At 34.4% G+C, this 24081-nt stretch overlaps 1 protein-coding gene across 1 annotated transcript in view; it reads right to left on the bottom strand.

The window, feature by feature from the left end:
- The window catches only part of sev (receptor protein-tyrosine kinase sevenless), a 120357-nt gene that overhangs the window by 12362 nt on the left and 83914 nt on the right, over positions 1-24081 (bottom strand). Inside the window, exons 3-18 of the mRNA XM_074125081.1 lie at positions 16923-16982; positions 11566-11656; positions 11260-11480; positions 10393-10626; positions 9776-9923; positions 8439-8555; positions 8159-8343; positions 7047-7159; positions 6649-6858; positions 5465-5787; positions 3932-4281; positions 3024-3224; positions 2521-2710; positions 2238-2399; positions 1353-1514; positions 202-377 (exon numbers count right to left, since the gene is read on the bottom strand). Of these exons, the coding sequence (XP_073981182.1) occupies positions 202-377; positions 1353-1514; positions 2238-2399; positions 2521-2710; positions 3024-3224; positions 3932-4281; positions 5465-5787; positions 6649-6858; positions 7047-7159; positions 8159-8343; positions 8439-8555; positions 9776-9923; positions 10393-10626; positions 11260-11480; positions 11566-11656; positions 16923-16982 (2943 nt within the window). The remainder of the gene's footprint in view (positions 1-201; positions 378-1352; positions 1515-2237; positions 2400-2520; positions 2711-3023; positions 3225-3931; positions 4282-5464; positions 5788-6648; positions 6859-7046; positions 7160-8158; positions 8344-8438; positions 8556-9775; positions 9924-10392; positions 10627-11259; positions 11481-11565; positions 11657-16922; positions 16983-24081) is intronic.

Below are 24081 nucleotides of genomic sequence, written 5' to 3'. Positions count from 1 at the left end.
TAGTTTGTAAACCACTCCTGAAAGAGAACTGGGAAAATACAGCAAGAACTATTCCTGTACTTATAAGTTGGGCCAGAGAATTTTAATTTTCTTTATTATATTTTTTTTTAATTACGAAACTTCCGCGAGTAGGTCAGGAAATGTTTCACATTTTTTAAAAAACGATAACTATTTTCTCATTTACGAACAGAAAAAACTTACTTGAATTTCCTTCTTACGGCTGTGCCCAATTTTAAGTTCATAAAATACTTCTCCACAGTTTACATTTTCCACAGGATGCCAGGAAATATTGAAATTACTAAAATTACCAACAATTTTCAGAGAATCAACGTCTACTGGTTCAGGAATAGCGTTTACATTTGCTTCATCTGATATACCTAAATAGATTAAAAAAAATAATAATAATTAAATCCCACACAAAATTTTAACATAATGCTCTTGTTATTAGGATGAAATGGCTTGGTTTTTGGATGTACATAACTAAAATTTGGAAATATGTACATAATATACATATGTATTATAAACTTGCTGAAATATTTAGTAAACTAAGTGAAAAATTGGAAAATATGCAAATATAAGCACAAAAGTGTAAACAAGGATTAACTATTCCAATAACACACAACACTTTTGATTAATGGGTGACGACAAAACTCCTCCGGAAGCGTTCTAAAATTCTTATTCCCAGAGAGAAAGTATCAAAAACCGAAGCTTAAAGTAAGTAAAACACCAGCGTTCAAAATGAAAACCTAAGACACTGCTAGGAAACTATGAAGAAAAGGAGTCTCACTTCCAGTGAAACTTTTATATTATTTCAACTCCAAATTGTAGTTACCATTTCATAAATCTTATCCAGGTTCAAGAACGCGGATCTTAAGAGGTAAGAACCGCGATCAAAGTAAAGTGTTTTGAATAAATGTAAATAGATATTGAAATTGTAGTTAGGTTCGCACTGCTGGATAATAACAGCTAATTTTATTCGTAGAAGCACGCATTTTTATTGTACGAGTATTCCCTTCCGGTTTCAGACTTTGATCCATCGTCAAAGCTAGAATAATCAGTTAGAATTTGACGTCCAATAATGTTTCGGTCATACACTACGTTGCTGACTGAATTAGAAAGATGTTACTTGCATATTTAACAATTAAAATGTTAATGAAACGAAAAACATGTTATCAAAGGTTTTGAATGTTTTGTGCGTTTGGAAACCTGAAAACGGATATTTCCGGCGGAAACTAAAAGCAAAAGGAAATTATACCAATACTTCCTCTTCCTAGAAACAGTAATAACAGGAAGTAAATTCAAATCCAGGCCTTAATTAAGGAGATAACCCTATTTAAATTCAATTCACTTACCAGGTAATGTATGAAGAGAATCATCGATAACGGTGACCACGTGCAAGCCAGTGAGGCTTAACGATGTTAACTGTGCTGTATTTGATCCGGTAAGATCGGCAATCACAGCATTTCGATCGTCTCTCAGCCACAGTAAGTGCTCATCAAAATAACACAGAGGTCCTGTAGGACAGTTTTTTTTTGTTTAGTTATGTTACATTTTAGGCGATTAAATAAAAGTAAAGTAAAGTAATTGCCTATTTTTCCAGGCAGCCTTTACGTCCAACAACCAAATTAGGTGTCGTGGACGGAGGCGACTAGCAAACATGCTTTACTATAAATTTCTCATATTAACCATTAAAGGTATAGACTAGGAATATAGCCTAGTACCGCAATACATCTTAGCTTTGCGGGTCTAGCCTCTAACCGCTCGGCTACCGTGGCGACTAGCAAACATAATTTACTATTTAATTTCTCATATTAACCATTAAAGGTATAGATTGGGAATATAGCCTAGTACCGCAATACATCTTAGCTTTGCGGGTCTAGCCTCTAACCGCTCGGCTATCGTGGCGCCTAGACGATTAAATGTCTAAATTAGATTTGGGGGAATTGAAGGTATACTGCATCAAGAAAGGCCTCCCAAAAATGAAAGTGTAGTGTAAAGCTAGGATATTCCATGGAGTGTTCAAGCTGATGGTATTCAGACCTTAATTTGAATAAGATGCATTTCATGTTTTTTTTTTTCTACCTGCCTCAAATCCTAAAAAACTGATACATCATTTGTGTCAATCCTATAAATTATAAGACTGCACTGAAGTACGTAACTAACCTCTCTCCACTTATAGCAAAATGCTTAAAAATCCAAGGGTTACTTCTTCTAAAAGATTTCATCACGAAACTTACCTTGTATATCTGGATATTGGATCAGAGCAATTTTAATTGGAACCACTTCATTCTCAACAAATCTCCCTTCAGCCATGTCAGCTTTGAACAAAGTGGAGCCTTCATAGTTTCGAACGATCCAGAACACGTCTCTAGTGATCATGTCTAAGGTAAGACCCATCACTGTAAAAACAGGTGAAAAAAAAAGAATTTTGTTAGTGAAAACAAGGAAAATGAGTGATACAATGAAAATGAAAATTGATTCATGATTTTTCCTCCCCCCTCCCCAATCAATTAATTAAACCTTGTTTTCCAGAGAATAATTCGGCCGGATAATAGGTATGCCTTTGTTTTCCATTTAGTCGAGCACACTCAACCGCGTGTCCAGTAGACCAATAAATGAACGCTTCAACGGCGTCTATGTTTAATTCTTTGGCAACTGTCAATATGGATAGAGGCTCCTGTTCGCTTCCATTTAAATTGCCACGAGTAATCTGTAATTAATATGATCAAATTAACTGTGATCAAATTTATCTCATTTATTCTCATAATTTAACATTTCATTTTTACCACAGATTTACGCTAAACATAAAGAGTTTGTGACGTCTAAAAAAATCTAAATAAAATTAATGAAAAGTTAATGCAGTAAAATTATTTCATTGTTACAACTTTATAAAAATCTAAAAGGTTAGTTTAGGAAAAATGATTAAACTTGAAAACAAATAATTTTATTGTAACCTTATAATATAAATCGACACTTTTATCGTTTTTAATATCATCTAAAAATCGATATAATCACATTCTTACCAATTGTTGTTTAGGATTTGACCAATAAAGTTTCTTGCCAACCCAATCAACAGCTATACTTCCAACAGTGTCCACTTCACGTAGTTTGCCACGTTCTTTGCTGGTCATATTGTACCATAACACACTGGTACTGTTTGTAACCAAATATAACAGATCTTTGTACCAGGTTATGTCTGTTATATGGTATAGTCCTCTACTGTCCTGGGTGGGGAAGAAAAAAAAAAAGATGATAATTTTAGTTAATGGAAGATGTGTGCTGTGAAATGGTACGAAACATTTACATGATTTTACTCTTCAGTAAAATCCAGAATTCTAATTAGTACTACGATAAACATCAAAATTCAGAAATCACATGGAGCCTCCAAAACCTATTTCCGGCCAGGAACCTATGAAAATCAATTTCAACTTAAAGTAACAAGTAGAATTCAGTGAGTTGGAGTTGGCAAACTCTAGTTTAAAGAAAACCTTTTGAGTCGTTTTTTAAAAAATCTGAATTACCAGTTTGATTGGCCAAGAGAGCGAATTTTCCTTTTGTACTTTTCCATACTCTGAAAAGTGGTACTTAAAAATGAGCAAACTCCATTACCATGAAACGGTCAAGACCAGTGGAAGTGCACAAAAGAAAAAGTGTTCAAATAACGACCTTATATACATAAAATACCTAGAAAAATTCAGAACATAGATTTGCGACGAAAACTAGAAAACCAGAACGATAACAGTACTTCTCTTTGCAATAAGAGGAAGTAGAAATTGGTGAACTACTCAACTGACGTTCTCATACTAAAATTTTGCTGCGATTTTAGAATACACTGACAAATTCAAAAACACTTCCTCGCATTAATGGCGGGTCTTTTAAAGCTTTCATTTCAGCTAAAATTTAATCAATAAAGTCAAGCAAGGCATCTAACCTGTAGCTGTTGAGCTGGTATCAAATTTGTTAAGGTTTCCCCCGTAGGATCAGACAGTAGCAGTCCTTGTCGGGCCGACCATACAAATGTAGTTCCTCCGCTACTATTGGTTAAAGTAGTGTCTCCAAAACTACTGCTAGACTTCAATGTCTTTCCCTTAAATTCGGCAGACCAGGGACCAACTCCTGCACTGGTGAAAGCGGCCACTTTAAGGGTGTACTCCAAATCGGCTTGTAGATCTGCCACCCGTACCCAAGTAGAATTGATGTCCTTCAAGAGTACAGCACCAGTTTCTTTTCCTCTTTCTTCGATACTAAGTTGATAGGACCAATTTTGCCAAGCTCCTTTACCTAAATGGAAATGCAAAAAACCGCATTAGTTCAGTAATATAACAGTCACGGTAGGACCGCAGCAGTTAGAGTCATATACAGCTGATGAAAATAGCAACAAGGTAACAAAAAATTCGGTGTGAACTCACTCAACGTTTTACTTTAAAATGTTGTGAAACATGAGTACGCCATTGTGAAACGTGACTTTGCAGGAAAACTTACCAAAACCGCTCCCCGTGAACTGCCATAAAATGATGTAAGTAAAAGCTATGTCCATTATTATGTACACGATAAGTTTATGACTAGAAAGGTACTACAATTTATATTCCACAAATCGATTTTACCAACGCTGTTAATACTCCTTGATGAAGAACACAAAACATAGGACTGCATATTCCTCTAAAACGGTTCTTTAAAGGGAATCCACCAATCACCTTTTTTTCAGAAGAACTCTTAATCGAATTTATTCCTTTAGTAATAGCTCCTTATCAACCGCAATAGGCGCCACGGTTGTCGAGCGGTTAGAGGCGAGACCTGTAAAGCTAATACGTATTGTGGTACTGGGCTGTATTCCCGGTCTTAGGCCTTGGATTTTATATGATAGTTAATCAAAGAAATTTACAGTAAAATATGTTTGCTAGTCGCCTCCGCCCACATCACCTAATTTGGTAGTTGGACGTAAAGCCTGCCTGAAAAAATAGGCAATTATTTTACTTTTTTTTATTTCAACCACAACACTATTCCAGTCTTAGCACCAGCAAGTGAGCACGTTTCTATTGGCAGAATGAAAAGTTGTAGACATTGGGAACGCCTTTGTATTCGTCTCTGTCTTGCGGGAGGCACATCAAAAGCAAGCTCCAGCTGTAGGCAATCAATGCCATCGCTAAGAAGAGTAAGAAATAAAGAAACACATCCTTTCGACGCCGTCTTTTAGCCAAAGGCTTCAGGGTAACTTCTTCTTCAGGTATTTACTTTCTTTTTTTTCTAAAGAAGTAAATGAATTTCCTTTGAAGTTTTTTCCAATCTTTCATTGCCTCGAGGTGACCAAAAGACGCAGGCATTTTCCAGCAAAGCAAACCAGGACCGTAGTAGAAATCCTTGCAATTTAGACGCTCGTTTTATATAAAAACAAATGACTGTTGAATTGTTCAAGACAAAGCTAAATTTTCTTTTAAAATATAATAAATAAAAAAAAAACACACACCTTGTCCTCCCAGCAGATGCGGTATATTCCATGTTGCTCGAGCATGATTCGAACTGACAATAGCTTGTAAACCTGTCGGCGGATTTACCGGTAACGGTACCGGTTGTGCAGAAGGAAGGTCCACACCAATCGACACATAGCCTGGATTATCAAAGCTAGGAAACGCAAGATTATGGAAATAACTGTCATGGCCGCGATGATACTCCTCAGTAAGTATAATTTCACCATTTGTCCAAGAGAACAATCCGTTGGCCATTGTCATCGAGAGGACTTTCTCGAATTGGGGCCGCTGAGTATTGGCTCTGAAGTCGGAAACTTCTTTACTAAAAGTTAAAAAATAAAATAAAAATGACATAACGAATAAATAAAAGGTAACTTTTTTTTTAAAAAAAAGTATTTATTTGTCCCATTTGTCTTTAATACTGAAAGTTGCCACAGATAACGTTTACACATGTTTACTGAGTGCATCATCAAAAAGTTTTATACATAACTATGTTTCAATTTCTTAATTACATCTGCTGCTGCTTTTCTTCAAAATGAACTTGTTTCTTTGCTTTGTTGTTTCGTCAAGAATTAAACATTATTTGAGTTTAAAAGTTTGATGATAATATCACTCCAGGAGACCCCCCTATAAAGATAACTCTTTACACAAATATAATTTATTACATGGAAGAAACACATCACAATTCTTGGCACATTAAATCTTCAACTGAATTAAATTACTATCGACAGTATTTCCATTTAGTCCAGAATTCCATTTGTTGTGCTTAGATCTCTCAATTAAACATAATGTTTCCTTCAGCTGTAAGCTTTATGAATCATTCGCTTAAAACTTTCTTCTCAAAGAATCAAACTAAAGTTGCTATTGAAAACCAGTTTCGGCATTGTCCAATTAAACAGAAAATGGAAAGGAAATGAGGTAGCCTAGAAGTGAAGAAATATGATAATTATTCTAATCTAACTCAGTTCCCTCCATCTTCAATAATAAAAACAATTTTAAGAAAGGTTACATTGCATCGTGTACCGAGTAATGCTGATATCTGATGGCTAATTTCGGAACTAACTTAAATTTTAAATAGATTTTGCTCCAGTTAAGTTTTAAGACCAAAAAAAATCTTCTTTGAAATTTTATACCAATCTTTTTATTTTGATAATTTTTAAACAATAAAATTAGATCTACTTACCCATCTAAAGATACTGACAACACGGTATTTCTGAGATGATTGGATACTAATATTCTGAAGTTTGTATGATCAACAGTGAAAGCACCAAGATCTGCATCGCTGAGTATTAAATCTGGCGTCACTTCATGTTTTATTCCATTGCTGATATCCGCTAAATCCAATCTGTATAGTCCACCTCGCTGTATTCCTTGGATTACCCAGAAAAGGTAACTGGAATCAAAGTTGAAGATCGATAGATCGATGTTTATTCGAAGTGCAGGGGGGAGAAAAATCGGAGGCATTTTCAAAAAAAATTCTTGACCCCCCCTCAGGTTTATAATAATAAAAATTAATTTTTTTTTTCAAGTTTAAATTTACAACTCAATATTTTGCAGAACTTTTCTAGAGCACTGACTTACCCATTGTAAGGATCGATTTCAATATGTAAAGGTTTATCTAATAATCCAGCCAAGGCTACCAACATTCCTGTACCATCAAGTTCACATCTTGCAACCTGCCATCTTTGGCCAACCTAAGAAAAAAAATTGAAACATATAAGTTTAAACGTTTCCTTTTTCGTAGCTAACAAATATCTTCACTATCTTATAGTTTATCCATGAGGCAAAAATTCTCCAATTAACCGACGAATATTGTAGTTAGGTGCTGCTGATAAAGGCAAAGCTAGCAGCGACTGCAGTGAGGGAAAAAATTCAGCAATCTCTCACTCATTCAATCGCAAAGAAGCCCATTTGAAGCTACTTCAATCAACAGAAAATATGTAAACTAGAATCTCGCAATCGATGTACCATGGAAAATGAGAATAAATACTTAAAATTGCATAAAACTTGAATGGTATGTCATACTCATAGAATTTGGTGGCCCAAGAGTGGTCGAAAAAAGTTCACAGTTCTGCGGCACTTTAGAACAAGAAATGGGAATAATTATTATTAGATTGGCGTAGATTAGCCTCTTCTTCGGGGATCTTGGCGTCCCTAATAGTATCCCAGTTTCACAACTCAAACAAAATGTTTACTCTGACGCCCCCAATCACTCGCACAATATACTTAGATTGCCCCTCTGATGGTTTATAAAACCAGGAGTATTATCTTTATATTATCAGTGATTATGTTTTGTTTTATTTTTCTAAATTAACAAGATAAAGATATTATTACTAATACGTATGTCGATGTGTGCAACTGTTTGGATTTGGCGAACCCACAGGTAAACTTGAGTTCACCGTCATACCACACCCACATTTACGCTTATAATTGTAAACTTCACAGACGCCCACAAACATGAGCGAGTCACAATAGATTTTTTAGGTCGCAGTAGAATTGTCTATATTTTTATTGACTGTTTGGTGTAGTTATTGATTATTTTGAACATTTTTTTTATGTTTAATTTTTTTCATTTGTAGTTAACTCAATCTATTCCTGTTTTTGCTCAAGCACATTAATAAATAAAACACTCGTATCTGCATGAAATTCCCAGTCATTTCTTGCAGCACATTTAGTTAATAAAGCTGGCTAACCTGTCCCAGTATATAGAGCTGGTCGTTGAGCCAATCGACGCTCAGTGAATGTGGCATCAGATCATGATGAGTAACATGAGATAGCAGTACTCTCCGTTCTGGTCTGTTCTTGGAGGAAGTCACCACAACACGTCCTAATGAGTCCGACACAAACAGGAGCTCTTTCCTAATATGTAGTGCTACTCCTGTTTTTTTTTTGAGGAGACAGAAAAAGGAAGAAATTAGGTTATTAAACAATTCTTTCTCTCACCAAAATACATGCAATGCTTGAGAGTAATACCTCGAATCGTGTGCTCAGTATGATATATGATTACTGGGTCATCCAACAGATCGGCCGTCTGACTGATGACCGTGTGATGAGTGCCAAGGATCAGTATGGTGTTTTCGGCACCTTTCACTGAAATTGCCACAATTTTTGAAATTAAAAAAAAACATACAAGGTCACCGCTAAAAGAGCTATTAGCTTAAATTCGTATTATAAGGACGAACGAATTCCTGTCACTAAAGAAGAAGCTTAACATCTAAAGAACATAGAGTAGAACCATGGTAGGGAACATCCTGAAGACCAGGACTGTATATCACCACGTCATACATTGCCAAACACATTTGGAGGTCCACTAAAATCATAGGCGTTGCCTTAGATGACGTCTTGCCTTGATGACCTGACATCCAAATGGAAATTGAGCGACGAAGCTGTTCCAGAAGGAAAAGCATTCTGGCAGAGATTCCCAGTTTGACCAGTTCACCTATCTTTCAATTTAAAAAAAAGGGGCCAAGTTCAATATAATCTGTTGTTCTTTCTGGATTGGTTATTCCTGGATTTCCTCTCAGCCAACTTTTTCTAAAAATAAATAATCAATTTAAAGACACCACAGCCCTTATCCTTGATGGACAAACCCATTAAGGGCTCTAGGGCTTTGCCGGAAAGGGGTGCGGCTAGCTGGCTGTGGTTTTCAAAGATGTTTTTCTGAATTTCCCAACCAGAATTCCCTCCCAAACTGAATCTAGCCCTAATTAATTATTTATTCCATGCTTCCAGGAAACACTGAAGGGGATCTCATGGGAATCAAATCCCGGACCTCTCTCGCATGAAGTGTGTGCTAGCCCAAAGGTTGGACTCAGCTATTATAATCATTAAATTTTCAAATTATCTTAATGGAAACTTAATTAAATATCGTTTGTCTAATGGCCAAGTAACCATAACAATGTATGTAGTTAAAATTTTATTCCAAAAGCACATTTTCACAGCTGACTAATATCTTGCAATCATTTTTCCCTTTCTCTTACCTCCAGTGTGAGGTAGTATTGCAGTCGTGTTTAATTTTCGATACTGAATTTTAACCAAAAATTCACATTTTGAGGTCCCATGAGTTTTACGAACAAGAGTTTATTACAACTTGATCTTTAATTTTCATCAGTATATAATTTATCTGGAAAAGTTTTTCCATCGAAAGTTGGAGCCGATCACGTGAGCAGTTCAACTGTTGGGTTTAAATAAATCAGCTGAAGTAGTTTTTATTATTATTATTATTATTATATAAAATCGCTGAAAACTCGTTTTCCAAACTCCGCTATGAAGCTATTACAGCCAGTAAAGATCATATTATATGTACTCACTTTGTGATTGCGGGGGCGTGGACACAGTTGTGCTGGCCGCAGGTCCAAGACCTACAGCATTCCTCATCGCCACAGAGACCGAATAGTTTCTAGAAGGACCCAAACTTTGGAACATGTAAAATTCCTTATTTTCTGATACTGGTATGTCCTGTGAAAGAAAGTAGATGGAATATTTAAAAATCTTCAAAAGGTAGTCTGTCAATACAAATGTTTATTTACAGTTTTGCTAGTCTGTTTCACTTAAGACCACTTGTTTTTTTTTTTTCATTCCATTAATTAATAATTATGTAGAACGTGCAAATACAAAACCAATTGAAGGAAGTCATAAACGTTGTTCACGTAAATGAGAACAGGAAATACATCGTTAGTTGAAAAAGTCATTTGTACCACAGCATTTGTTAGAGCAGAAAAAAAAAACTACTTCTAAAAACTAAAGCAACTACTTTTTTTCAGATTTCGCTTTGCCGAGTACTTCCTTAGACACCACTATGTGGTCATCACGCTCAATTACCTCCTACTGGGATATTAATCCCTCATTTTGATTTCTTTTCTTCCTGGAGTTTCAGGGAGATTTTTATTTATTTTTTATTTTTTTGAATATCCAAAGTGATTTTTACCTTATGTGCTTTATATCCGTTCGGTTGTTCATCAATGGAAACTACATAAGACAATATTGGTCCGTTGGGAAACGGTCCAGGTAGCCAAGACACTGACACTCTTGTAGGATCAGGGGCTGTTGCCCTGACTAAACTAGGCGGAGATGAAGGTAGTCCACTGGGCAGTGTGCCGATGACCAGACTGGATTCAGAGGCCACGAGCTCTGTTTCCTGGGCCAACAGAACTACTCGAAACTGCCGCAAAAATTAAAAATAACAAGGTGAGGACTATCATATTTACAAAGAGAAAAGCAATCTGAGAAAAAAAAAAACTCTACAAATAAAAGGAATTGTTTAATTCATACTGAAACTAAATCCCATTCCAAGTTAACTCAGAAGCCTCAAAATCGTTCTTACAGTTTAAGGATTTTCCTTCAAATTTTAAATACTAACAATGGTTACTAATACTTCTTGATATTCTGCAAGCGACTGAACTGCATATTGTTCTGAACGGTCTCTTTAGAGGAATTCAAGGATCCCTTAGAACCATTCAGAAAAACTAATCTTGGAAAAAAGTGAAAATGAAGGTGATAGGTGGATGCACACAAAAAATAACGTTAACCGAAGCTAATTTCGTGAAAATCCCCAAAAAAATCTGAAAATTCACTTAAGTAAGTTGTAGCTCCGATAATAACACCTTTATTATCTGAAGCGACAATTTCCCAATTTCGATTCTCTCCATAAACAAAAAAAACTTCGGAACAAGTATTTAATCTAATTGTTAATTATTAAACTTCTATTTCATTACGCAGTTAATCATACCACATGGTACCTAACCTATTTAACATAAAGTTTAAAAAGTTAATGTAGTTACATAAATAGTTTTACCCTATAATTAGTGTACGGTCGTAATCCAGAAACGAATACTTGATTATGATGTATCCATGATTGATTTCTAGCGTACTGCCATGAAGTTAACGGCGCTTCGTAACTCCATTGAACGACAGCTGTCAAATTATGATAATTGGCTCGTTCCCATTCCAACATTACAGAAGCTGGAGTTAATGAATCGGCCACCAGAGCAGGTGCTGACGGCTGTCCCAATGAATCTTGACAGAGTTATACCGTTAATAAAGTCGATTAACATTCTATTTTAAAGTTTAAAGTAAAAAAAAAAAATTAATTAATATTTACCTTTTAAGTTCTGTAAGTACCTGTCGATTGCATCATTGCATCCCATAACGCAGTACAATTCTTTGGGTGGTAATAATTCTTGAGTCCCATTCTAGAATAATAAAACAGAATAAAATGATTTGATATTAACGTTAGATATTTAACTTCTATTTCATTATGCAGGTGATCAGACTACATAATACCTAACCTCTTTAACAAAAACTTAAAGTTTAAAAAATTAAGTATAAGGTTTGATTAAATGCCAAAAAGTACACAAATTAGCAAGTATGTACCTAATCTTTCTTTAATACTTCATTGATATTAGAGTAATTTTACTACATTAACTTTTCATTAATATAGTTTAGAATTTATTAGAGGTCACAGACCTTTAAACTAGCCATTTTAAAATACAAAATATTTGTTCAGTAAAGAGTAGCACACAGTTTAGCTTAGATTGCTTGTAATATCTATTAATCTATAATAATCAAACAATTATTCACATATTAAAAAGAAAAACGTTATAAAAATCAAAACTATTATGAGGCTCAATAATTCAAAAACTTTTTTTAAAAAAATGCTCACACCAACACATTTCGATGATTTTGTTTATTTATTTTATTTTAAATAAAAATAGTCCGTTTAAGTTCATTCTTCGATTAGAGTGATTGCTGCTTTATGTGGTAGACAAGATTAAAAGTAATAGGTAATAATTAATCTGGGTACAAATTAAATAATATATTTTCTTCAACTACATTCTTAATCTAGGTGTTCTTCCCACAATGTTATATATATTTGGAAGGTAAAGATATGCATATTTTCAAGACAGCCAATAAATTATTGAAGTATTTTACAGTTATCCAGTACATACGAGTAAAATGGTGCTCTTTCACTTTCATTCAATGATCTAGATTTTACTTTCTGTTACTTCAGGAAAATATTTCGTCAACTTTATTCATTCTGCATTACTCTAGAAGTTTGAAACCGGAAATATAATGTTCAAAACATGTTTATTTTGGACAATTTTACGATATCAATTTTTATTGCATTATTCGATAATTTATCAAATACCTATGAGGGAAAAATTAGTACAAAAAATTTAAATAGTGTTTTTGCTAGAAATAATTACCACAAACGATTAGCTATTCTCATTGGCGAACGGGATGTGTGAAGTGGGCGGACTTTAGCTGATGAGGTAGTGACACCGTAAGCCACTCCCTCACCAATAAAAGAAGAGTTATTCAGTACATAAAATGGTGCTCTTTCACTTTCATTCAACGATCTAAATTTTACTTTCTGTTACTTCAGGAAAATATTTCGTCAACTTTTTTGATTCTGCTTTACTCTAGAAGTTTGAAACCGGAAATACAATGTTCAAAACATGTTTATTTTGGACAATTTTACGATATAAATTTTTATTGCATTATTCGATAATTTATCAAATACCTATGGGGGAAAAATTAGTAAAAAAAATTTAAATAGTGTTTTTCCTAGATATAATTACCAAAAACGATTAGCTATTCTCATTGGCGAACGGGAAGTGTGAAGTGGGCGGACTTTAGCTGATGACGTAGTGACACCGTAAACCACTCCCTCACCAATAAAAGCACAGTTATTCAGTACATAAAATGGTGCTCTTTCACTTTCACTCAATGATCTAAATTTTACTTCCTGTTACTTCAGGAAAATATTTCGTCAACTTTTTTGATTCTGCTTTACTCTAGAAGTTTGAAACCGGAAATACAATGTTCAAAACATGTTTATTTTGGACAATTTTACGATATAAATTTTTATTGCATTATTCGATAATTTATCAAATACCTATGGGGGAAAAATTAGTAAAAAAAATTTAAATAGTGTTTTTCCTAGATATAATTACCAAAAACGATTAGCTATTCTCATTGGCGAACGGGATGTGTGAAGTGGGCGGACTTTAGCTGATGACGTAGTGACACCGTAAACCACTCCCTCACCAATAAAAGCACAGTTATTCAGTACATAAAATGGTGCTCTTTCACTTTCACTCAATGATCTAGATTTTACTTTCTGTTACTTCAGGAAAATATTTCGTCAACTTTATTCATTCTGCTTTACTCTAGAAGTTTGAAACCGGAAATACAATGTTCAAAACATGTTTATTTTGGACAATTTTACGATATAAATTTTTATTGCATTATTCGATAATTTATCAAATACCTATGGGGGAAAAATTAGTAAAAAAAATTTAAATAGTGTTTTTCCTAGAAATAATTACCAAAAACGATTAGCTATTCTCATTGGCGAACGGGATGTGTGAAGTGGGCGGACATTAGCTGATGACGTAGTGACACCGTAAACCACTCCCTCACCAATAAAAGCACAGTTATTCAGTACATAAAATGGTGCTCTTTCACTTTCACTCAATGATCTAAATTTTACTTTCTGTTACTTCAGGAAAATATTTCGTCAACTTTTTTGATTCTGCTTTACTCTAGAAGTTTGAAACCGGAAATACAATGTTCAAAACATGTTTATTTTGGACAATTTTACGATATAAATTTTTGTTGCATCCGCCATCCGCGGACTACGCACGAATGCAATATTCCACAATAGCTGCAAGAATAGAATGACGCGAACTACTCCTTTCTAACCAATTTAATCAAAATTAGGCAAAGAATGTTGATAATAGTTAAAAAGGGGCCTTACTTCAGTGGGTAAAACTCCCTCTCTAATGTTGTTCGCATCAAGACTCACAAAAGCTATATCGCATACAGTTGAAATATATCAGAAAATACAAAAAATATTTAATATTATATGTATTAAAATCGGAAAAATAGGAACAGAGATATGGAAGTTTGAAATTTTAACCACTCGCAAAACCACCAAAATATAACCTTCAAGTTAAAGATTTCACTGTTTCAAACGAAACCAAAATTTAACCCTAAATATCTCGTTTCCTACTCGACAGATTTTTACGAAATTTTATGCAATTATAGACAAAAGTTGTCTCCATATACAGATAAAATATAAACAAAATCTATCAAGTAGTTTTCCAGATATTCGAAGTTACAGATTTCATTGTTTCAAACGAGACCAAAATTTACTTCTAAATATCAGATTCTTACGAAATTTTATACAGTTATAGACAAAAGTTGTCTTCATATACAGGTAAAATATAAATAAAATCTATCGAGTAGTTTTTCAGATATTTGTAGTTAAAGATTTCACTGTTTCAAACGAGACCAAAATTTAACTCTAAATATCTCATTTAAATCGGTAGTCGTGTCTCTTTATTAATGTGATTTTTTGAAGTGAATATTGGTGAGTGGAAATGTGAAGTTCGGTTTTATAAACTTCTGTTATTCTTAGTGCGTGATATCGAGTTTTAGTGCGAATAGTGTTGTGAATTATTTTAACAAGAGTAATGTGATATTGGACTGGTGATCTGTTGTGATGCTGATGAAATTGGATATTACTTAAACAAGGTAAGACTTTATTATTGATTGATTATTCTTGCATGCAAATAGCATGTTATCATTTAATTATTACTTACAAATTAATATTAATACTACGTCTTGACTTAGTTCAGTGTTAGTTAATCTTTAATTCTGTATATTATACAAAATATTTAAATTTATTCCTAAATCTTTTCCATGTTTACATCTTTCATTTTTAATCGACCATAAGTTTAAAATTACCATTCTTTTTCCGTGCTGTTCTTTGGAATCGATTTCTAAGTCTTTTTGATATTTCTTTGATCATTTCTATTTAATCGACTGAATGATAAATTATCATTCTTTGTTTCCCCATGTTGTTTTTTTGGGATTGATTTCTAAAGCTTTTTGATCTTTATTTTTTAATCTATTACAAGTTCAAATTTAGCATTCTTGGTTACCCATGTTGTGTTTTTGGAATTGATTTCTAAAACTATTTAATGCAGTATGTAGTAATCTTATCTTTTTAATCGACTTTAAGCTTAATATTATTCTTTGTTTTCCCTTTTTTTTTCAAATCTTTTTTATGTGTTCTTCAATCTAAAAATTCCTAAATTCTTAATGTTGTTTTTTGGGATTGATTACTTTTTAATCAATAATAATATTTAATCTTATCTTTTTAATTGATTATTAGTATTCTTGGCCTGTTTTTTAGAATTGAATTCTAAAGCTTTTTGTTGTAATAATGTCATAAGTTGACAAGTTAACAAGTTGAGAAATCTTATCCATTGTATAACTTTAAACTTTACAAGAAGTTACTACTAACCGGTAACAATTAAGTTTATCCCTGATAACCAAGTTATTAAATTATATCAGTTACTTTCAGGTACAATGGTGGTTAAAAATACAAGTATATTGTTAGAAGATTGTGTTTTATTTAATACAATACGAAATCCATTTTATGAATTTGTGTGTTTCTGGTGAACGAAGTTTCTGTGTAGGTGAATTATTTTTTATAATGTCAGTTGTTTTGTCAGTCGTTTACTAGCTGTAATCCAAATTTGATTACAGGGTACAGGGTACATCAAATTGGTTTTGGTTACGGATTTTTATGTAAGTAAGTACGAGATTACGTAAGTACGTACGTTAAGTTAGTTTCTATTTCAGTTTGGTTTTCATTGTTGCAGTTTTGTGTTGGTGTGTCGACGTCCAGAGTCCTACGTCGAGTTAGCAAACTCCTTGATCATTCTGATCCGAAGAGATTTCTCGGTAGTTTTTAGGGCTCTTTGATCTTCATTAAGTAACCTTCTAAGAGGGAAGATTTTTGCTTGTGTTTTCGATAGGTTTAAATTCAGTTTCCATTTTTTTTTTTAACCTATAAGATTAGTTGATGTCTGTAAGTCGGTGATGGTTTTGTTAATGTCTGGAGTTGTCGTCTTTTGTTAATGACATTCATTTTTGGCAATGGTTTTGGTAAATGGCGTTTTAATTGTATATTTCAACCGCTTCTAATATAACAGAGTCATTGTGTTATTGATATTGCCCAGTTGATGACAAGTGTTTGATAATTCTAATTCAATTTCGAAATGTTTTGTTTCTTAGTACACAGTAATTCTTTCTCGAGAAGCACTAAGAATGATATCGAAAGGTTGCCTTTTTTGGATCCCAGAAGCTATTCTAACAGCATTATGATTGGAAATACCAGGTTATTGTAAACTCAGGAGGTACTTTTTCTGAGTATTATTAATAAATATAAAGGAGTCACCATCCTTTACTTTAAGTCATCTTGAAGGTTAGAATATTGTTTCTACTTCCAACCACATGTAAGCAGCACCGTTGCCATTTATCTTCTAATCATAACCTCATCAATAATCGAACGGAATAGGCATTGATTTTTTAGCTAGTTATAAAAAAGAACATCATTTATTTATAAAATTATTGTACAATAAATAAATAAAAATAACTTACACAAACAGACTGACAGCTTGCCTCCAATGCTCTTTCCCACAGAGCACATCCAGCCAAACACTGTAAACAATAGAAAGACAGTTCGTTATTGACAAACATTTGCCATACAAAAGGGAAGAAGGTTATTTTTTTGTTTACTTTATTTTTTATTTTTATTTTAGCTGTCTTTATTACTTGCCGACTAATTCCTCTTGAAGTTTTGAGAAAAGTTTTACAAATATTTCATCAACATGCTAGAGTTTGTTTACTTTTTTTTTTTCTCTCCTTGAAAGAGGCAGACATTTTGAAAATGTTTGTCACTGAAAAAGATAATATTACGTTGGACCATCATTATTAGTTTTACAAACAAAACAAATGACTTGTGTCCCCCTCTCAAAACATCTTTTTGTTTGTTTCACAGTTGATCTTGTACAGTTAATGTTAATTTATTTTAGAAATAAAATTTAGACCCGCAAAGCTAAGATGTATTGCGATACTAGGCTAAATTCCCAGTCCACTTTAATGATTAATATGAGAAATTTGCAGTAAAGTATGTTCGCTAGTCGTCACGAAAGCCGACGAGCGGTTAAAAGCTAGACCCGCAATGCTAAGGTGAATTGCGGTACTAGGCTATATTCCCAGTATACACCTTTAATGGTTAATATGAGAAATTTTGCACTAAAGTATGTTTGCTAGTCGCCATGATAGTCGAGCGGTTAGAGGCTAGACCCGCAATGCTCAGGTGTATTGCGGTACTAGGCTATATTCCCAGTCTACACCTTTAATGGTTAATATGAGAAATTTTGCAGTAAAGTATGTTTGCTTGTCGCCACGATAGCCGACGAGCGGTTAGAGGCTAGACCCGCAATGCTAAGGTGTATTGCGGTACTAGGCTATATTTCCAGTCTACACCTTTAATGGTTAATATGAGAAATTTTTGCAGTAAAGTATGTTTGCTTGTCGCCACGATAGCCGACGAGCGGTTAGAGGCTAGACCCGCAATGCTAAGGTGTATTGCGGTACTAGGCTATATTCCCAGTCTACACCTTTAATGGTTAATATGAGAAATTTTGCAGTAAAGTATGTTTGCTTGTCGCCTCCGTCCACGACACCTAATTTGGTAGTTGGAGGTAAAGCCTGCCTGAAAAAATAGGCGTTAATTTACTTTACTTTTTTTTTAATGTTAATTTACTCCTGATATAAACTTTTTTTTTTTTTTATTTCAGTTCAGGTCTTTTAAATATTTTTTTTTTTATATATGAAGACTCACACGACTCTCTCTTACTGTCATTCTTAACGTTCCAATTTACAAATAACGTTTGATATTTAATTCTTAGCATTTTGGAAAAGTGTCCTTCCTCTTTCATAAAAAAACTCGTAATCGATTTTCCGAAGGAAAAAAAAATGTTTCCAGTAAAAGTTGTAGATTAATGTGTTGGTAATCACTATACAAAGTTTGAATTAAATCATTGGATCCATTTGCAAGGAAATCTTAATTTACCATTTGCGGTCAGCCGATAAGTAATAAAAGAAAACATTGTTCAATCCAATATATCATTAACTAAATTTCGTAAATATCTCAGATATTTTTAAAATTTTAGTTTAAAATATAAGGGCGGGCCGAAAGTGCAAGTTCTTTGAACGTTTTTCTGGTGTTAATCATCCCGAAAAGGCCTCCACGTTTGAACGTTTTTTAAATCCCTCCCAGGATTGTTTGAATCCTTTTTCTCAGAATTTATTTCCGCCTCTTTTTAAAGTAAAACAATTTCTTTGTGTGTTTAAATAAAAATAAATAAATAAATAGACAAGACCAAAAAAATAAAGTTCAGTAATATTCAAGCGAGGACTATTCAAGCTATCATTGTTTACTTAAACACTAAAATGCCTTCGTTCGGACGAAATAATGAATAATAATAATTAGTGTGAACATCTGGCTGGCTGGTCGTCACACAGTCATGCAATGTGCCCGATGTATTTTTATATTCCACAGCCATATAAATATCAACGCTAATTGGCCAGTTTAATGTGTCTCCATACAACTCGCTGACGTCATTAAAATATATCGCTTCTTTTTTCCACCCTTCTCTTACAACTACCAAGTGGAATCTGGAATTGGAACTGAGTGTTTTATCAGTAAATCATGAGATTCTTTGTGTCTCGAAAACGGGTGAAGTTCTTGAAGCTCAAACTCTATAACATTTTGATGTACGTAATGGCTAGAGTTATCCATTCCTGGAATTGTACTCTTACTTCTACCAAGTGGAATCATTGGTATCATATTTTCTGTACTGAGAGTTTTCATGAGATTGAATGAATGAATTGTGTGGAATCATGAGATTCTTTGAGTCTCGAAAATGTGAAGCACTTTACGTATTCGTAAGAGTTATCCATTGCTGGAATTGTACAGGTTACTTAGATTCTTCTGAAAACCGAGACAAAATCTTATGAGGTGTTCTTTAAAAAAAAAAAAAAATTGACAAAGCTCACAGCTTCAAAAAGCTTAAAAATTTCAGTAAGAGAAGATCATTTAAGTCTTAAAAGCAGATTATCTATCTTATAAGGATTAAAATACGAACAAAATACAGGAAATGGTTAGCGATACTGAGTTCGAATCCGGCTGCTTAGATTTTTCTCTTCCCTCGAGTTTTTTTTTTTTACAGCTCACCGTCCAGTCAACAGTGTTGTCTGTAACGAGAGAACATTGTAAGGAGGCCGGCAGTGCACTGAATAAAGCTCTGGGCGCCAATGACCTTAGATCTTGATACGGCTCGAGAAATAAAAGAAAATCTTTTCGTAGGAATTATCTACGTTACAAAAGGAAGCTAATGTTTGAAAATTTCTGATTTCCGCAACTAGTATTTTTCCTTCTTTTCATTGATGAATATCAAGCCCATTCAATCAGTCAGTGTTTCTTGATTCCATGATGAATATTTTGAAAATGAATTACCATATCTAGTTAGTTGCAGGCTTGTTTTTCCATTCATAATTGATAACGATACTTGGAACTATATATTTTATCAATGCCGTTGATACCGACCCACTGAGACGAACGTGGTCTGAACCATTTGGTATGAAGAGGGTTAACAAGTGTTACAGACCGATGTTGACGTTGTTGTGACGAGACCATAGTGATATAATTGTAGCCCAATCACAAACACACAGACAGACACCTATACAATGAGAGGTCCTGATTACTGTGGGACACAGGATATATGCACAGCCTCCTAGATCATGCTGTACCGTATACCTCAACTAAATGATCATCACCATCATCCACTATACATCGTTATCACCCTTCCCCTCTTCTTCTCGCTGTTTGTTTTTATTTATAATTAATTATTGTCCTATTTTTTTTTTTTTTTTTGATTAGTTGGGTCCAGAATATTGTTGCTTTATTTACTTTACTGAACTTTATTTACTTTACCAAGTTTTATTTACATTACTGAACTAAAAGACTATTTATTACTCTGTAATGGATGTGAGTGCATTATCTTAACCATTAACCTGTTATGCCTTCTACAAAGTTAACTTTAAACCTCCAAATCCAAATTCTGATCAATCAAACTTCTGAGGACATTGGAACCCAGAGCTTTTTTTTTTTCTCCCAGAGCAATACCCGCTTTTGGATAGTTTTCTCTCTTTATAGGCAATAATGTCCATCTCCGGACAGTGAACTGTAAGAAACTTCCAGGATCAGGACATCTAAGGGTCATTAGCTGGTTTCGAACATGGGAAATCCAGTACGCTAACCCTTCAGTTTAGATGTTATCTTCAGTTTATCACAATGAAATTGTGGGTACAAGTGGTGGTGGTTATTCCAATAGAATTTTAGGGGAAAAAAGGGTCGCTTTGTAGTCGAAGGAATCTGGTAACTTTGTGAGGTGAAGGAGTGAACATTTCTTTTAATTGTGGATCAACAATTCCTAGAGTGTGAAGACATCTGCTTGGGATGGAAGACAGTTTCTGGCAGCCCTTGGAGCGATGGAGGTCAGATAGTTTGATCCAATTCTGTGGAGACCTTACACTATATCCATTCTGGCAGGACCTTGGAGCGGTGGAGGTCATATACTCAGATCCAATTCTGTTGAGACCGTACACTATATCCATTCTGGCAGGACTCGTCCGAGCGGTGCAGGTCACATACTCTGATCCAATTCTGTGGAGAACTTACACTATATCCATTCTGGCAGGACCTTGGATTTGTGGAGGTCTGATAGTCTGATCCAATTCTGTGTAGACTTGAACTACATCCAAAAGTGCAGTTGACTTTAACTATTCCTTGTCTACTTCAGGTTAGATTAGATCAGAACATAGGTCCTTCCCTCTCTCTCCAAAAAAGGGCACGTGCCTACACCAATAGGCAATAGTTCCAATAGGATAAGGTATGATAAAAAAAACCTTTATAATATAATAAAAGTTAGTGCAGAATAAATTATTTAAAAAGAAATCTGACTAGTATACTCACCAGACATACTCTAACAGCTGTTTACATACTTTTTTCTGCAACTTTAAGTTGGCACTAAAAAGTAGATGATTTCGATAGTAGTGCAAGTTTAATTTAAAGGCAACAAACTACCAGCATCTATTCAGTAAAGGCAAATCCGTTCAGCCAATTTCCCTCAAAATTAATCAAATAAGTCCATTCGCTACACCGCAATGACACTTTAAAGTTAAGCCCAATCACATTCTTCGGCGAGAAGCGCCCTTATTCTAGTTTTCCAAGTAATTGTTTCAAATAATAGTTGTTGAACTACTTAAGGGCAGTAAGAATACCAAGTTAAAAGAATATCACAGGAGCCGCTATCGAGAAGACTGAGATCGTTCTCAAACAAATGATCTAATCGATGACTTAACTCTTTTTTACAAATAGCCATGTTTTTTTATCTATACCTAGTTTATTTAGATAAATTAACACTTAAGAAATATATATATATATATATATGGATAAGTGTTGGAAGAGAATTAATGTGAGCTTAATCAGTGTGAATGATGCTGGGGTGGGGTGAATGATGCTAAGGGGATGGGCGTAATGAGCGCTGCGGGCGTCTCTATACAATCAAGATAAAATGGGGATTATATAGCGAGATAAAGATGCGGGTCAACACCTCACACTGTGCGGGCTAACTGTCAGACAGCAAGTTCTCTGTCTGTCTGCCTGCTAGTATCATAGTTTTTTTTCCCCATCCTATCCCCTACGTTTTGTAATGATTATTACAAAAGCATTGGTTACTTTAAAGGACAGCACTTGATTTCATTTAATGATAGTTTTACTTGACACAAGAGTAATGACCAATTAAAATAAATGTTTAAAACCTAACATTAAAAAAACCAAAAAAAAACACTCAGACGGCTACAGCCCGTCCCAAGTATAAAGGGCTAAAGTTACACCGTAGGATCAAGGTCTTCACACCCTTAAAAGTTCAAATCATAGCGCCACGGTAGCCGAGCGGTTAGAGGCTAGACCCGCAAAGCTAAGATGTATTGCGGTGCTAGGCTATATTCCCAGTCTATACCTTTAATGGTTAATATGAGAAATTTTGCAGTAAAGTATGTTTGCTAGTCGCCTCCGTCCACGGCACCTAATTTGGTAGTTGGATGTAAAGCCCGCCTGAAAAAATAGGCATTTACTTTACTTTTCTCCTAGCGACTCAACGTCTTTTAGTTACTTTAGAAACCAACTACAAACCTAAAAATAGCGTTTTCGTTTAAGTCGTTTTCCTCCACCACAAGAATTTGTCTAAATCTAGATTAGCAAATGTAGCTAGAGTATATACAGCAAGAAGGAAGAGTCTTATTAGATAACCTGAGCCCAACTCTAGTGAAAGCAAGCCCTTCAGGTCATCACACTGAGCACTTAGTTACATTATAGACTGAGTCCATCGTTTTGCTGCAAAATTTACAAAAAAAGTCCTAAAAAACATAAGAATAAGTAAAAATGCTGAGTTGAAGTTTTAAGTAGTCTACTTGGATGATAAGACCACTGGTCTGTGTAATGAGAATGATGATATGGTTGGCAGCACTGCAGGTGCGGTGGAGTGGATGATGGAGTTGAAGCCACTTATACACTAGATTGAACCACTGTCGCTTTAGAATTAAAATAAAAAATAAAATAAAAATAAAACAAAACAAAACAACTTCCTTGTTAGAAAATACAACACTGTCCACTTGTTTATGTTGGTCATTGTTGTTCAACTTCCTCTTTGGCTGCCTCTTCATCGCTGACTTCATTCCAATTTGAAAATAACGAAAAAAGAAATATCTGATGCCACCCGATTTCCTCTATCAACTAGTCTCGAAATTCTCACTTATTTGAGTTACATCTTAATTCTTAATTAACACTTGCGAAAGAATCAAAGAAATTCAACGTCTCCTTTTCCAGGAAGTGCCCCCTTAAACAATAAAGTGCCACTTCTGGTAAGCTGATTTTCAGCTCCAAATTAGAAAATTTAATCCCTCTTAAAATGCTAAGATGTTCCCAGTCAATACCTGTAATGATTAATATGAGAAATTTATAGTAAAGTATGTTTGCTAGGCGCCACGGTAGCCGAGCGGTTAGAGGATAGACCCGCAACGCTAAGATGTATTGCGGTACTGGGCTATATTCCCAGTCTATACCTTTAATGGTTAATATTAGAAATTTATAGTAAAGTTTGTTTGCTAGGCGCCATGATAGCCGAGCGGTTAGAGGCTAGTCCCGCAACGCTAAGATGTATTGTGGTACTAGGCTATATTCCCAGTCTATACCTTTAATGCTTAATATTAGAAATTTATAGTAAAGTTTGTTTGCTAGGCGCCATGATAGCCGAGCGGTTAGAGGCTAGTCCCGCAACGCTAAGATGTATTGCGGTACTAGGCTATATTCCCAGTCTATTCCTTTAATAGTTAATATGAGAAATTTATAGTAAAGTATGTTTGCTAGTCGCCTCCGTCCACGGCACCTAATTTGGTAGTTGGAAGTAAAGTCTGCCTGAAAAAATAGGCCGGCAATTACTTTACTACTTTACTTATCCATTAATCCGATCTGACGCGAACTTACTCGGTGAGTATCTGTTGGCTGGAGTTGGAATGTGAAATACACAGACACACACACAAAAGAATTGCTGAAAAGTTGAAACACATTTTTCTTGGATGAAACTATTTATTTTAAAGATTAACTTCAGAAAAACAATAATTTTTAAAT

The sequence above is a fragment of the Rhodnius prolixus genome, unplaced genomic scaffold (genome assembly GCF_049639745.1).
Source record: "Rhodnius prolixus isolate KJV_2025 unplaced genomic scaffold, Rpr scaffold_1, whole genome shotgun sequence".
In the NCBI taxonomy this organism is placed as follows: Eukaryota; Metazoa; Arthropoda; class Insecta; order Hemiptera; family Reduviidae; genus Rhodnius; species Rhodnius prolixus.
This window is presented reverse-complemented; position numbering and strand designations above follow the sequence as displayed.